Raw genomic sequence first — 17,414 nt, 5'->3', positions numbered from 1 at the left:
TCTTGATGTTTCATTAGTTAAAAGTCTGCTAATTGTACTAGGCACACTGAAGATTTTAACACGACCTTATAAGAGCATGAACTTTTCCTTAATAAGAACATTTTAACAAATCATTTTTGCTTCAATTTTAAATGTTTTAACTACAATATGTAATGTCAATTTTAGCAATCTACTGAAGTTGATCCAATTAGGATTGAAACATGTATAGATGCAACGAATGTGAAATTAATTTTTTTTAAATTCACATTAACCATAATGTACTGAATAAGGAGAAGGCTTGTGTCTATGTGCATACACCTGTCTATGTCATATGTTACGTACACACGTTATGGGAACCGCACTGACTATTCTGATGGTTCAGTCAGCTTCCGCTTCGAGCGCTAGCATTGTGCCACGTCCTGGGAGCTATCTGGTGGCGAATGAACGTACCATTTCCACTTCTATTATAACGTATAAATTTAAAGAGTCATTGTTTAAGAAGCCTTTCTCGTGGACCATTGAGATTTCTTCTGAGGATGCAGAGCACAGTTCTCTGCAAAACGTAAAGAATTTCACCTTATTTTCTTGACACGGCATAAGCCCAAAAGCCTATACAGTATCATGTCTATAAGTACGGGCCGTGAAAGCATCAATGGCAACAAGGAGAATACTATTCAACAGTAAATTATTATAATAATGACTTAACGAATATTAGTAAAAGGAGGTAAACAGCCAACTTGCTTGGTAACACTACTCTAACATGCTTCTAGAATTATATCCGACAAAAAAAAAAAAAAAAAAAGGGTCCCTCTGCTTCTGTATAACACTGTACTGTAGCAGCCTCCTTGAATCATTTCTGACAAACGCAGTGCTACTGCTTCTGTATAATAGTGTACTGTAGGAGGCTTCTTGAACCATTTCTGACAAAGGAAGTCCTACAGTTTCTGTGTTATTTTGTACTGTAGCATGCTTCCTGAACAGCTTCTGTCTAATACTGTACTGTAGCAAGCTAAGTTCTCAAGTATGTCATTATAGACATGAGAGGTAAAGGAGAGCTAACATTCTTATTTTCGAATATCGTAATTCTTCTTGGTAAATTAATCAATACCATTTTCCCCTGTTAGCAATAAGTATGTTCACATAAGGATATATTGCTCTAATTTCTTCTTGTATACTTTATAATTCATACAAAACAATGTATAATGCACCATTCTATGAACGGAGGTTGTCACACAGTGACTGTATCTTCTCTTGTAATTTGGGGCATGCTGAAAGAATCAGATTTCTCATGTGAGTACACACCTTTGGATTCGTTACAGAGAGAATAGTTTTTAAAAAACTCTATACAATGGCTAAGAAAAGTTTTGATGCTTGTGCAAGATAAAGATACCCTATGATCAGATAAAATTTTCTATTTTTCAGGAAATCCTCTTTCATTGTCGACATTTGCCACTGGAAACTACAGAAACTCAAAAGACTTTGAAGAAAAACTATGATGATCTTGAAGCATGCCCATCAGAGTACTGTTGACATAATCACTATCACCTTTATTCCATTGCATGCTTTTTGCAAATTTTTGAAGTCCTTGATAACCTTTTAAGATAGCCTGTTTTTAAATATCATCAAGTTCCAGGATAACTAGTTTTTTTTAGCAGACTGTTGTCAACCATGTTTGCAAGAAGAGAAGGTAGGTAGAATAGTTCTGCAGTGGTTCTGAACAATTTACCTGCAGGGTCGCGCTTCTTAAAATACCTGAGCGTTGCCATAGTTTTTGCTGTCACTTGTTGGAACTCTGTCGTTACTTAGGGTAGTGAGAATATCTGTCACAGGACCTTGATTAAATGTGCATAAAAGTTAATGCATCTTTTTACAAGAAAAAATTACATTTTCTATTTGAAAATACCCATTTTGCATCTATCATCTACAAAAACGTTTTTCATCAAAAATATTCTTATTATGGGGTAATTTAATAAATTGCAGTCAATTTTGTGACAATTTACAGATATAATGCACAATTTAGGACATTTCATGAAGGGATTAGGATTTTTGATGCATAAAATTAGCTTTTAACACATTTTGCATTTATTGCTGATATTTAAAAATCACAACGCTAACTATGGTATAAAATAAATTAACTGATGAAATAATTTGCTGTGAAGAATAAGGTGATATAGTTGTACAGAGCTCAGAAATATTGATTTTGAGACTCATTTTTCAAAGGCTCCAAGCTCACATTAGTCCCTAGTTTATTTTAATATTTTTAAGCTTGAGAGAAAGATTATCACCATAATTCAGTCACTGTAATATACTGTATCTACAATTGCTGTAGGGCAAATTATGTAACTAGAATGATGAATTCTACAGCATATCAAAATATCAACTAAAATTAAACTTACATGGTCACCATAATTCTTTCCAGACAGAAGACCAGCTCCTCCAACCAGACCACACACAACATTGGAAATGATGGTACCATACAAATTGGTCATAATCATCACATCAAATTGGTGAGGACGAGAGACCAACTGCATGCAACAGTTATCAATGATCATATCATTATGTTCAATTTCAGGATACTCTTTAGCTAGCCTCTTAGAGGTCTCCAAGAACAAGCCATCAGACAGTTTCCTAAAATTCAATGAAATAAATCAAATTAAGAAAATTAAGATACATCAATACATGGAACTACATTCTTATGCTTGTTGAAAATTTAGATTTAATTTTTTAAATACACAAAAGCATTACAACGATTGGTATAGTGTTGGAAAGTTATTAGACACAAATAACAAGAAAAGCACCAAATTTATTATGTAATCCTTCACAAAATACTATCACAATTAAAGGAATATTTACAGTACTTATGTATGTTGTAAACTTGGCTATACGAATGAGAATGGCATAATCCCACTAAGCATTCAACTGCAGTTGAAATGGAAATCTACAGAAAATTACTTTAGGGAGGCTCCCTATGAAATTCCAAACAAGTATCTCCCAAATCTTCAGCCGATCTATAATAACTGCGAACACCTTAATGTACAGAGCTACTCATACAGCTCTTTACAGGAATTAACAGTCCAAATAAGCTGAGGCTAGCCTTAACTCAATTCCTAAATATCACAAGTTTGCTACTGCATTAGCATATCTCGAGTAGAGATGAGAAGCGCAGAATCTTTCTTACTTAGTTATGGCTGAACAATGTCTCTTCAATGTTAGTTCATACCCAGCTTCTCCAAAACTTCCACAACCTACACTAGCTCCAATCGCATTGTATAAAATTAGTTTATTGTTAGTTGCAAGTACCTTCTTTTTTAAAGCAGCTTCATTTACTCAATATAATGGAGACAATGGCCATCTATGATTGGGAGCTTCTGTTACTCCCACAGTGACACAAGACTAACAATCCAATGACTTCACTTGATTTACATCAGCTATGGCTATTCTAAACTTCATTTACATTGTAAGTGTTTATCAGCCAGTAAATGTCCGTTTCCCTGCCCGGAATGTACATACAGGAGATATCAGCCGACAGAATCTAAGGAAATATTTTGTATTTTGGGCCAGGAAGACTGTTATGATATACTATAAAGACCATGGAGAAGGTTTTCACACAGTAGTTTAAACTGAAGATGCAAGGTTTCCAACGTGGGCAGTTAATTTATTTGAAAGTAATCTGATATTAGAAGTATAGAAAGTACACAATAAGTTTTCTGACAATGTTCTTAACCACTTGCATCGCTCAGCAGAATGAATGAATGAATGAATGAATGAATTCAAACTAGGGGAAAGACAGAAGAAAAAAAGAGAAAAGGATACAGCTCACAGAATAACTTCTCGACAGATAAAAATAGGTCATGCATTAATGTATACTTATTTCTGAAGCAATTTTCATGTATTACAAAAGCCTACTGATTCATTCAACTCCAATAGGAAAGCATTCTAGTACACATGTACCAAAAAATATTTAAGATTGAACCAACCAAAACAGCTTTTCTATTTCTCCATGAACATCACCTTCAGAACTTTTGCTTTTTGAATAATTCATTGAAATACAATTCTTGGGTAACTTTATGTATGTATTTAATACAAACTAGATCTTATTCTTACATGATGTTGGCTTTGTGGATGGTAGTCACCTTCTTACGACCATGCCTTCTGGCATACTCAAAGGCATAACGAGCTACTCGCTCAGAATTTTCACTTGTTACAACCTTCATGCTCTCGACAACACCATGAACACTCTGAAAATGTTACAAATGAAAATCGGTTAAATTCTTAACTACAGATAACTAAAGCAACTGAGGGTATGCAAGGATATTTGAGAAGGTATCTTACAATATTTTTAAATACATATACTGGTAATACATATAATTCATTTTAAACAATGGATAAATATGCCAGGTTTAGGTTAGCTAAAGAAGACCTCCATAATAACATAATTTATGGGCACCAATTCATTTTCCTTATCTGCATCCCATATTCCCTCTCTGTGATTCTCCGTCAGGTATCTGGACGGCTAGTTTACTTTTATTCCAGGGGTTTAAAACATTTCTGAACAAAATTAACTTAGTTGGGATAAAAATTTTCTTCTATCAATAACTGAACTTCAAAACATCAACAAAGCAAACAATTAAATTAACGAATCAAAAAATGGAAAAGGAATTATCAAATACGTGGAAACAATATAAGATTGTTGCACCTGTGTCCAGACCCCTGTGGGTAGGACAGAATAGGTTCTAAATGTAAGTGGACTAAGACAGTGAAGTTGCCATAAAAAATGAAATGGCGTATGGCTTTTAGTGCCGGGAGTGTCCGAGGACAAGTTCGGCTCGCCAGATGCAGGTCTTTTGATTTGACTCCTGTAGGCGACCTGCACGTCATGATGAGGACGAAATGATGACGACACATACACCCAGCCCCCGTGCCAGCGAAATTAACCAATTAAGGTTAAAATTCTCGACCATGCCAGGAATCGAATCCGTGACCCCTGTGGCCAAAGGCCAGCACGCTAACCATTTAGCCATGGAGCTGGACTCTGTTGCCATTATTGTTCATAATAGTAATGGAAGAAATTTGTAGAAGGCAAAGGAAAAATATGTGGATAGGGAACTGAAGGTGAGGTTTGTGGATGACAATGTAGCAAGGGCAGCAAATGGAGAGTTCAACTGGACATACTGAGCGAGTATACTGGTAATTATGGAAAATAAAAAGTATGGAGAAGAGCAAGACAATGGTGATGACTAGAGGAGAAAGAGAATGAAGGGGTATTGTAAAAACTGGGGGACATGATCCTGAAATTGACAAAATCTTTAAGTACTTGGAATGCAAACTAATGCAGGATGCAGAAGATAAGGAAGTTATTAAAAGAATACAACCATGAAATGCATTTTACCAGTGTGAGGAAGTTTATCTGGAAGGAGAAAGTTCCAAGGAAGTGCGAAGAGGTCATTGAATTTGAACTGAATTTATTGGTTAGAATTTGCTGCTGAGGATAATGAGCCCCTTTAAGTAGCATCTACACTGAAGACAAAACAACTATTATTACAAAAAGAAAAAGAAAGAAGGATAAAATTAAATTCAAATCTTAAGTTTGGAAAGTGAATAACATACACCTAAATGAGATTATTTCGTGAACCTACTATGCAAATGAAGTCTTCATTAATTAATACTTTTTGCTGTATTAATCCAGGAAGCAAGTTCATCAAATATTTATTTATTTTTTTTATTTATTTATTGGTGATAAAAGGTCCCATGAGCCTCTGGCTCGTGATAGGGACAATACAGTACATACTTTTTTAAGGCAACACAATAATTACATTTCATATACAATGGCTTTTCTGTAAAGTGACAAGTACTTTTTTCTTTCTTTCTTTTTACATGTTAGGATCATAATTTTTCAGAAGTTTCTTTTTACATGTTAGGATCATAATTTTTCAGAAGTATATTCAGATATTGCATGGCTGTAATATACTAAATATGGACAATATATATATTATTGTATTAATTAAAGCAAGTTATATAGAGATTATATTAAGATATCTGTACAAGAGTAATATTCCTTCAGTTTTTTCTTAAAACATATAATCGATTTAGAGTTCTTTATAACAGGAGGCAACACATTATATTCCCTAAACATTGATGATTCTATGCCTTTCACTCCGTACTTTACTGAATTAGAATGAGAGGGATATATCCTTAATGATCCTCTAGTTTCATATCCATGAACTTCACTAAAGTGGGAGAAGTTAACAGTAGAATGGGTTAACTTCCTGTCTAGCTTATACATAAAGACTGCTGATGAAAATGCAATTTGTTTATGGAATGGCAGAATATTTGACTCTGAAAAAACTTCATGTGATGGTTTGAGGAAGGGGAATCCATACATGATTTTGATGGCTCTTTTTTGTAGGATTTCCAAATTATTAATGTAATCTTTCCTACATCTTCCCCAAATAAAGCTTGCGTATGTTAGATGTGGGTGGATTATTGCATAATATATACACTTCAATTGTTGATGAGAAAAATTACTGTATCTTAATCTGTGCATTATTCCTATCAAAGGGGTAATTTATTTTTTGAAAGACGTGATGTTGGCAGAATTCATAAATCTGTGATGTGTAAGATTTATTATTGCCCCATACTGACATATACATCAGAGACAAAAAGACAAAAGAGTATAATATCCAGGCCAGTGAAATGAAATTTTAAAGTATGGTAATGCAAGAAATGACAGGGTAAGAAATGAGGATGTCAGGAAGGAAATCTGAGTAGAAAAGCTTTCAGACAGAATGGAGATAAATAAAATGAGATGGTTTTGACATGTTAAGGGGATGGATAGGGAAGGATAACAAAGATGGGGAAGGCCAAGACTGAAGGAAGAACAACAAAAGGTAGACCTCGACTAAGGTGTCTGGATTCAATCAAGAACAGCATAATAAGAAGGAACCTGGATTGGAACACAGTTGAGGAGCAGCATGATGGCTGGATAGAGGAAGATGGAAAGGTGCCATCAACAGCCTGGATTTAGCAGCAGCTGGCAAAGGGAAATTGATGATTATGATAAAACTTATTGTTATTGTCGGCAAGAATAACAAATGAAAAATTGCTTAATATCCCAATTTAATTTCAATCTGCTCATTTTCTGTAATCTGAACTATGCTGAACCAAGTGAGTGATGATTGGATGCTTCTGTTCCTTTAATTCATATTTATGTTTTCCTTTGAGTACTAATGGTTACACTGGTCTACAAAACAAACTTTGTTTCTGCCACAAAAACAAAACACACTGTATCTGAAAGATAATTCGCCCTTGAATCCAGATCTAATTTCAGTATCGGCTGCAATTTTCATGTGATAATAGATTTTGAAAATGCTTATATCAGCCCATGTATTATATGTATCTCGCAAAATAACAAGTTTCCGTAACTGGAGTTCCATATGTATAAACAGCAACAAAATACAACATAATAGTAAAGAAAAGTGAAGAAACACGCCTAAAATATTTCCTTCCTGAATTCCTGCAATACTTTGCCTCAGGAACGTCTCTTCGTAAGGTCTAGCAGTAAATACCAATATAACAACAATAGAGGAGAAAGAGAATGAAGGGGTATTGTAAAAACTGGAGGACATGATCCTGAAATTGACAAAATGTTTAAGCACTTGGGATGCAAACTAATGCAGGATGCACGAGATAAGAAAGTCATTAAAAGAATACAACCAGGAAATGAATGGGAATCAACATCTATATCAGTTCTAGCAGTAGTCGAACAACGTTGTGGCACTCCAATTGCCTTGATAATGCTTTTCCATTTGAGAAATGCTCTGTTGGATCCATTCGCCATGTTTGTCACATCAGTCAGTCAGTCAGTCAATCAATCAATCACCACTCCCTGCATTTAGGGCTGTTACCTAGGTGGCAGATTCCCTAACAGTTGTTTACCTAGTCTTTTCTTAGATAATTTCAAAGAATTTAGAAATTTATTGATCAGCTTTTCTCCTTTCTCTCAAGTCATCCCAGTTCAAGCTATCCAACATTTTCATAACACTACTCTCTTGTAGGAAATCACCCAGAACAAATTGAGCTGACTTTCTTTGGATTTTTTTTCAGTTTCCCAATCAAGTAATTCTGGTGAGGGTCCCATTCGCTGGAACCACACTCTATGTTGTTATTTTTTACAACCCACTACTTACTTTTACAGTTTTCGGAAATGCCAAGGTGCCAGAATTTAGTGCCGCAGGAGTTCTTTTACATGCCAGTAAATCTACTAACACGAAGCTGACGTATTTGAGCACCTTAAATACCACCAGACTGAGCCAGGACTGAACCTGCCAAGTTGGGGTCAGAAGGCCAGCACCTCAACAGTCTAAGCCACTCAGTCCGGTGGAACCATACTCTAATTGTAGTCTTACCAGAGACTTATATGCCTTCTCCTTTACATCCTTACTACAACCCCTAAATACCTTCATAACCATATGAAGAGACCCGTAACCACATTTAGAAACCCATTTATGTGATTACCCCAATGAAAAACTTTCCTGATCTTTCATCACGTTTACCAACACACCATTGCCTGCTACCCATCTCAACATCGTCAAGGTACTTTTGCAGTCACACACGATCTCATATTTCATTTATTGATCTATATGACATGCTCTCCAGGAAATCACACCGTGAGTCGCGTGACAAAATTTTACGCTACAAAGGAAAAATGCATGAAGGACGAGAAATATTGATTTTTAGATCTGAGTGCCATCTGTTAGCCTGATCCTTGAACTATGTGATAAAAGATGTGACAGTGATGTGACCATATGAAAAATTCTTCAAAATAATCTTGGGTACAAGCTGCGCAGTCTAACAAAACCATACCTGAAGTCGCAATGGGAATTTAACATTGGCGGCCAAAGTATGGTTTCTTAAATTAAATTCCTGTGTTTGTCTTCTAGTACCAAAATATGAAATAACCAGCTTGTGCATCAAGATAAAACAATTATAGACATTTAATTGGCTGCTTATTTTATAACTGGTAATTTTAACTAACCCGGTCATAGAGTAGTGATTTGTTTCTTTATGCTGACAAGTATGTTGCACAAAATAAAAATAACATCATGTGGAGAGTTATGTCAGAACCATTTCTTTTCTGCCAGTGGGTCATACGAATTCTTTTTTGAGACTGGACTTTCAGTCTCATGAAATGGAAGTTCTGCACGGCAGATATTGTCTCGGTTATTTAAGATAGCACCACTGAGTCACAACTAAACAAAGCTGTCATCATCTGAAAAAGTGGCGAGCTGTTAATAAATATGTATGGCTGGCAACATGATTGGAAAAGAGTTCTTTAGATAACATCATTCAGTCATTCTACTGTGAAAAAAAATATACCCGGGATCATTATGTCAACAAAAATTGGACTGTCCAACTGTAACTGTGAAGATTTGCGAGGCAGATAACACTAGTCTGCATTTTCAAATTTAGTGCTGGATGATTTGCTAAATGTACGTGTTCTTGAATCATTTATTAAATGCTGATTCTTGAAATAACTTCCAATTTTGCCCATTATGTCAGGTTTTTACTCAAAATAAGAAGTAATGTTTTGACAATTTTAACTTCTGAGCACACAAATATATTCAAACACCATTTCAAACAACATAAGTTTTTATTCAACACACATTTCAAAATACTTTACAGAACTCCCCTAATTTATCTTGCAACTACCTTGTATCAAAACAAGAAGTCAACTGTGTTCCATTAATTTTTAAACTATCTCTTCTTTGACATCCTTGCAGATCTTTGAAGATGACTGTCCCTCTTCAACATCCAACAGTAGTTGGGCATCATAGTTGGACTGCAGTTCCCCTGGTACCTCCATCTCCTTAATATCTTGGTGAAAATGTTTGCCTTGCTCTTCACTATAATGTCCCAAGTTTTATGGAAAATAGTCAATATGTGAGTGTAGAAAGTGGACTTTCACACTTATCTTAGAAGCCATCTTCTTGAAATTTGTTCCAACAATGGCTCTGTAATTATGATCTTTTTATTCCCTAGAAAGTTCTCAGCAACTGATCGGAATGCAGCCCATGGGTCTTTCTCTCTCTTCATTGTCTTTTCAAAATCTTCATTTTTCATCAATTTCCTTACTGGAGGACCATAACAAATTCCAGCTTTCAATTCGTCCTGTGTGATGAAGGGAAATTTCTTGGAATGGTATTTGAATCAGGGTCTATCCTGTGGCGGAGCCCTTACAAATTGCTTCACCAAACCCAATTTTATGTGTAGTGTTGAATACAAGACATTTTTTTGATTCTACTGAGCCCATATTTCATCGTGCTCATCGTTCTTGTACATGTGTAAAAATTATAGTAATTTCGTAAAGACATGGAATAAAAAGTAAATGGTACAAACATGAGTGTGCAGAGCTTGGAGTGGGAAGGACAGCTGCACGAACTGAAGACATTTGGAAAGGGCTAGTGACAAAGATGTCATAAACCTGCCAAACCTGTTGTAAACTCATCTTAGAAACACAGAGTGATGAGGGAGTGACGTTTGACAGCTGGAATGTTTGTTGGTCCTCCAATACAGAAATTGATGGAAGGATGAAGATTCTGATAAGACAATGAAGAATACTCTCAACCTACTGGCCATGCTGGCTAAAAAGTGTGAAGAAAAATATTGCACTGCCTGACAAAGAAAAGTTAAGCAATCACAAGGTGCGGTCCAATATTATCCCATTTCACTATACATGCATACCATTGATGTGTGAGTAAATGATTCGATTTACAAGACCTATAACGCATACAGCGCCCACCAGAGTGCATTTGTGATGGCACCGTCGTGTTGTTGGTAAGTTGTTACCAGTCAACTGCTGTGAGTCACAGTAAGGCAAGACATGCAGAGAGGAATATGTTCAGCACGAAGCATCCGTGATGCCTTGCAAACGTGTTGGACATCCTATACACCAACCGACAGTATTTGACAGAGGCCGCATTGTGGGACTGCATGGGGCTGGTCAGTTGTATCATGCAATTGCCAGGCATGTGGGCCATTCAGAAGTCACTGTGGCCCAATGTTGGACTCGATGGGTACATGAGGGCCACCCAATCACGCCGTGCAGGTTCGGGTCGACCAAGAAACACCACCCCGACGGAGGACCGTCGTATGGTGCACCAAGCAGTGCGGGATCCCATAACTTCAGCACCCGCCATCCGTGAACGTGTACTGGAGACTCTACAACATACTGTGAATTCCTGCTCAGTGGCTCGACGACTCGCATCCACCGGATTGGGGTACTACCGTCCCATGCGTCTGTTGCCATTGACACCAGAACACCAATGCCTGCTTTTGGAGTGGTACCTTGCCCAGGAGGCACGAACAGAGGACGACTGGTGTCACATCATGTTCAGCGATGAGTCCCGTTTCTCCATAACCTCTGATGACCATCATGTGCAGGTTTGGTGGCGTCGAGGGCAGAGGGCGGATCCTGTCCATATTGTGGAAAGGCACAGGCATAATCCCTGGCATCATGGTGTAGGGAGCCATAGGATATGTGTTCAGGTCACCTCTAACAGTGCTTCGGCAGACTTCGCCGGCACAGCGATACGTCACAGACATTCTGCATCTTCACGTCCTACCCCTTACGGCACAGCACCCTAGGACAGTGTTCCAACAAGGTAATGCATGTCTACACACAGCACGTGTGTCTATGGACTGCCTAGAACATGTTGAAGTCCTCCCGTGACCAGCAAGATTCCTGGATCTCTCGTTCATTGAACAGATGTGGGATGGCATTTGAAGGGGACTCCCTCCCAGTACCAACCTGCTGTATCTGAAGGGACAGCTGCAACAACAGTGGATAAACTTGCCTCAGGAGAGGATCCAAAGGCTGTATGACACCATTCTGAACCGTATAAGGGCATGCATTGCGGCCAGGGAGTGTGCGACACCCTCCTGACGTGGCGCCGACGGTCCAACTGTAACTGCCAACAGCCTTGTCTCATTCATCCCATATTGTAATCAGTTCAATAAAGAAACATGGTCTTTCAGCATATGTAGTTGCATTCACTTTCAATCAACCACTCCTGGGTGCTTAATTTTTTTTGTCAGGCAGTGTATAAAAGTTTGTAAAGAAATGCAGGCCTCGGTGGCTCAGACGGCAGAGCGTCGGCCTCTTACCGCTGGATACCGTGGTTCAAATCCTGGTCACTCCATGTGCGATTTGTGCTGGACAAAGCGGAGGCAGGACAGATTTTTCTCCGGGTACTCCGGTTTTCCCTGTCATCTTTCATTCCAGCAACACTCTCCATTATCATTTCATAGCATCTATCAGTCATTAATAAATCACTTTCAGAGTGGCAACTCCATTGTACTAACAGCCTATATATAATTCATTCATTACATCCCTGACCCAGTCAAAGACTGGAAAACAGGTTGTAGGTTTTCAAAGAACTGCAGAGAATGCCATCATAAAACCAAAACAAACCTTGGGCGATAGCCAAGATTTCTAAAAATCTTTTAGATCGAGGGGGTGAAAGACAGAAACAAAGGGGTCACATTGTTACTAGGCCCTGGCCTACATGAGCATGGGGAGAAACGAACTTGACAGCTAGAGAATCCGACGCTACATGGGTATGCCAATGAGAAAAAGCGTGGTAGAGAAGATTGAACTTCGAGTGGAGGAGACCAAGGGAGATAGCTGGGAAAGCGTTCCTGGGAGGAGCCGAGTAAAGTGATATTAGCAGCAGACAGTGCGGAGCGTCATTCTATCCAATTTTAGTCATTCGTCTTGTGTCATTCTATTTGATTTTCGTCATTTGTGATTCTAGAGGTTATTCTTATCAGTAGGGCTAGGATTTTCATGATGGAGCATATATTTTTAGGTAAGACTGGTAAGTTCTTTAAATATATATAAATGCTTCTTATGAAAAAAGTAATCGAATGATACTACTTTGTTAAGTCATATTTATGCATAAATGGTCATTTCTATGTGATAGAACATATTTTTAGATGGTAAATGGTCACATTTTCACTCTTTCAGGTAGTAAAGACCTTTTCTCATACAGTTTCCTTCTTCCGTGTTCAACTGAGTTGTTGTATTTCTCAGAATTACACACTGCATTTTGTTTCCTGAAAAATGGTAAGAATCTACCTTCCTTCCTTATTTCTGTGGAATTCACAATATGGACTTTACCCATGTGCAACAGTGAGCAGGTAGCTACTTAAGACTGTTGTTCATAATCTGGTGTGTATCAGAGGTTACTGAATCTTGCTGGAGTCAGAAGTGTGTGTTCTGTGTAGCATAGTTCAGAAAAAATGCCTAAAGTGAAGTAAAGTATTCGAGTAAAATGACAACAGTTCGTGTCTCAATATGGTGAGAAAGTGTTCACGAGTGATGGTAAAATACTGTATTGTAAACTGTGCGATATAAGAGTAACTACCAAGAGGTCATTTAATGTTCAGCAGCATATGGCAACAGAAAAACACAAACGTGGAGTACAACGAATCGAAAATGGAAAGACACTACAGCAAATGATTCTGGGAGAATCTCGCCAATCTTATTCACCATTTTGTGAAGAACTTTGTACAGCCTTTCTCTGTGCAGACATTCCCTTAAATAAGCTGAATCATCCAAAATTTTGTGAATTCTTAGAAAAATACACCGGCAAATCTCTTCCCGATCTTCCACTTTAAGAAAGGACTATATCAGCCGAAGGTACGAAAGAACTATGCAAGAAATCAGACAACGGGTTGCAAATAAGAAAATATGGGCATCGATGAAACTACAGACTCTATGGGGACTTTGGGAGAAGATGGTCCAGGTGAAACGTTTCTAATAAACTGTGAACATTTACAAAAAGGAAATTTTTCTACCTTTTTTTTTTTTTTTTTTTTTTTTTTTTTTTTTTTTTTTTTTTTTTTTCTAGTTGCTTTACGTCGCACCGACACAGATAGGTCTTATGGCGACGATGGGACAGGAAAGGGCTAGGAGTGGGAAGGAAGCGGCCGTGGCCTTAATTAAGGTACAGCCCCAGCATTTGCCTGGTGTGAAAATGGGAAACCACAGAAAACCATTTTCAGGGCTGCCGACAGTGGAGTTCGAACCTACTATCTCCCGAATACTGGATACTGGCCGCATTTAGGCAACTGCAGCTATCGAGCTCGGTTTTTCTACCATTAGTAAACTGTTTGACAGATCTGTGCATGGCATGCAGCATGACAATGTACTGCTCTTCGTAACGGATGCTGCGCCTTATATGATGAAAGCTGCCAAATCACTAAAAGCATTATACAGTGATGTAGTTGGAACAAAGTATTTACAGGAACTCACCTTATTAATTCAGCAATATCCAAACGGACTAGTATTAGGTGTCAAAATCAGCGGCCTTATGTTTCCGACTTGTTGTTTCATCAGCTGAACGTTTCCCCTTTCGTAGCCATGACTTGACATATGGTTGTGGGTTAAATATATGCACAGGGGTCCAACGCTGCTTATGAAAATAAGTCCGCTTGATCTTGCAACCAGCAGCCTATTTCTCTTTTCGGCGTGGATATCATTGTACACCCATGACGTTTCAGCGCTATGTATAGATTATAGGATGTTCTTACTGAATGTAAAAATGTTACGTCATTCCAAAGCGGCAAAATATTTTCCAGAACGGCGTTCCGGCCCGTTCCGGTCCAACTAAACCACTGGCATTATATAGTAAAATGGTGCATGTGACTTGTTTAGCTCACGCCTTAACAAAGTTGCAGAAGAGATTCGTAGTCAATTCAGTGAGGTTGATAAATTGATTGGGCGTATCAAGAAGGTCTCCTTCAATTGGACTAGCCTAGGAATTTCTGACGTTTCAGGTCAACATCAAATCCAATTTTGGTTTTCTTCCTGCTACTATAACAGCTTTGGAGCAATCAGAAGTGCCACTAGTGAAGCAGATAGAACTAGTGAAAATAACTGAATAAATTTAATGTTGTTCGTGGTAAAGTGGGGCAAGAAGTATCACAGAATATGGAAAAGGTGTTAGGAAAAAACTAAGCGTATCACACATTGTGTTCCATTTCAATGATTTTGTTGGGTGAAAAGTTTTCTCTTAATCATTTAGAATTAGATTCAAATGATACTGTCCATTTCAAATATGCTCCTCTTGTGTCAGCTGAAGTAGAACAAAGTTTTTCAAAGTACAAGGCTTTGTTGGCTGAAAATAGGAAATCTTTTTTATTTGAGAATTTGCACAAGGTATTCATTATATATTGCAACTCATGATTGAATCAGAGGTCCTGAGTTTGATACCAGAGACAACAGAATAAGTGAAGCAGTGCGGGAATGTTCTGTCGGTTTACTGCAAAGCGGCGCAACTTAGGAGTCAGTGAACTGTGAGTATGAAGAGACAGGCTGAATTACCAGCTAGATAGATGCTAATGAAATGCTCTATATAATAGTACTGCAGCCATAAACTCAGTAGCTAACACAAAATAGCTCAATAGGTAACAACAGTTATATAAGTGTTACCAGGCTACTGGAAAATCAGCAGCTTATGAGAGAATCATCAGATCCAATCGCAAATCCAGTGGGAGAGTGCACCGATGGACCACAAATACAGAGCCAGATCTATGGAGAACGTGTTCCAGGACATCCTATGACAGTGGTGATGTCAGAGTGAAAGGATGGGGCTGTCCAACCTGATGCGAGGTGTAACCTGAGGATGGAGATGTGTAGCATTTATAATTATGTAGGACTTTACGTACAAAGTCTGGTTTCTAGTTCCATTTATTCAGTTTTGTTCTACACTATCAAATATGAGGCAACCACCAGTACTATTCAGATAGAAAGCAATGATAAGATAGTTCATGAATTGCATCCATTTCATCTCATTTGATCTGTTGTTTGTGGGAAGATTAATGTAAAATGCATGTCACTTGAATTAACTGTACATAAGGGAATGTTAATGTTCATAAGAATGAGTCATTTTAAAAGCGAAGTCTAATATGTAAATGAGTGAGTCAGCTTCTAAGACGATGTCAGATCTTGTGAAATTGAGTAACATTCATGCATAGTGTTGTGAATATAAGCATGGAAGTGTGCTGTTGAATAAAACTATTGTCATGTCCGCGTTGTCAGTGTTTCGATATTCATCGCTGAGAGAAAATGTCAGTTCAATTAGAGACGTGTCATTCTGAAGTTAAATCAGATGATGGTGTTAGTCGTTATGCATGCTGATATTTTATTATTTGTATCATCAAGGAAAGACAGGAATGCAAATCTCATAATCGGGTAGAATTCAATTAAATGCTGTGTGTCATTGTTGAATAATAAATTAGTGCCGAAATGGATCACCGAGTAGAATCTTCGTTAACATGCTATGAGAGGGCTGCATTACCTACTGGCACAGCAATACATCTTTGAAGTCAAGCTGCAAAAAACTGTACGTGATTGGAGAAAACTGAAAAATTTTTGAAATCGGCAAAAAAAATTGAGGTAATATCGCATATTATTTTTCAGTCATCTGATTACATGCACCGAGCTCGATAGCTGCAGTCGCTTAAGTGCGGCCAGTATCCAGTAATCGGGAGATAGTGGGTTCGAGCCCCACAATCGGCAGCCCTGAAGATGGTTTTCCGTGGTTTCCCATTTTCACACCAGGCAAATGCCGGGGCTGAACCTTAATTAAGGCCACAGCCGCTTCCTTCCCATTCCTAGGCCTTTCCTATAAATTGTGCCATATCAGTGATTATATCATTATTGGTTATATATGCTGCTTATATCTTCCAATTGGAGTGTGGCTGAAGATGACTCAATATATATGGGGTCGAAACTATTCCCAGTTTTATAAGACAATATACAAACTAATAGTATTGAATAGGTGGACCCTTCGTACCCTTTGATCGTGATCAATTGTCAATACGGACCATAATGAAATTCATAACTTTTGAATGAGTACAATGGCGAACAGTTTGTTGACTATAGTGTGAGTGAGAGAGCAGACTTGATAGAGATTTTTCCATGCCAATATGTCCAAAAGAAATTGTACTATATACTACAAAATAAGAAAGGGATCTTAGATGAGCTACAAAATATCTCCTGAGATGATTCAGGCGGAGAAGGTGATAATTCACTCAGTGGGAATCATTCTTATACAAACTGATCATCTCCAGACGAGGACAAAATGCAACAAAGTGAAGATAAAGTTCCATGAGAAGATGAAACCAGCCTCTCTACCTCAGTACTTATTTCAGATTCCAGCATTGAAACAGCAGCAGATGGAACCAAATGGGAAATAAAAGAGGGTTCTTCTCCAATAAACAGGTAGGCAATCACCACAAAATATTTTTTCATCAATTCAACTGCAGATTTTTCATTGTTGTTTACGGTTGTTGATTGTTGTCAGAATGTGTAGGAATTCAATTATATCACCTATGTAAGAGAGAGATTGCCTGAGCAGGATAGTCTTGGA

At 37.8% G+C, this 17,414-nt stretch overlaps 1 protein-coding gene across 3 annotated transcripts in view; it reads right to left on the bottom strand.

Annotated features, from left to right (window-relative positions):
- The window catches only part of LOC136864280 (isocitrate dehydrogenase [NAD] subunit gamma, mitochondrial), a 319,092-nt gene that overhangs the window by 139,645 nt on the left and 162,033 nt on the right, over positions 1 to 17,414 (bottom strand). For all 3 annotated transcript variants that reach the window (XM_067141053.2, XM_067141054.2, XM_067141055.2), the window contains exons 6-7: positions 4,084 to 4,217; positions 2,376 to 2,607 (exon numbers count right to left, since the gene is read on the bottom strand). In XM_067141053.2, coding sequence (XP_066997154.1) covers positions 2,376 to 2,607; positions 4,084 to 4,217 — 366 coding nt within the window. The remainder of the gene's footprint in view (positions 1 to 2,375; positions 2,608 to 4,083; positions 4,218 to 17,414) is intronic.

Source organism: Anabrus simplex, chromosome 2 (assembly GCF_040414725.1).
Source record: "Anabrus simplex isolate iqAnaSimp1 chromosome 2, ASM4041472v1, whole genome shotgun sequence".
In the NCBI taxonomy this organism is placed as follows: domain Eukaryota; kingdom Metazoa; phylum Arthropoda; class Insecta; order Orthoptera; family Tettigoniidae; genus Anabrus; species Anabrus simplex.
Note: the sequence above shows the minus strand (reverse complement) of the source record. Positions and strands in the feature narration are given on the sequence as shown.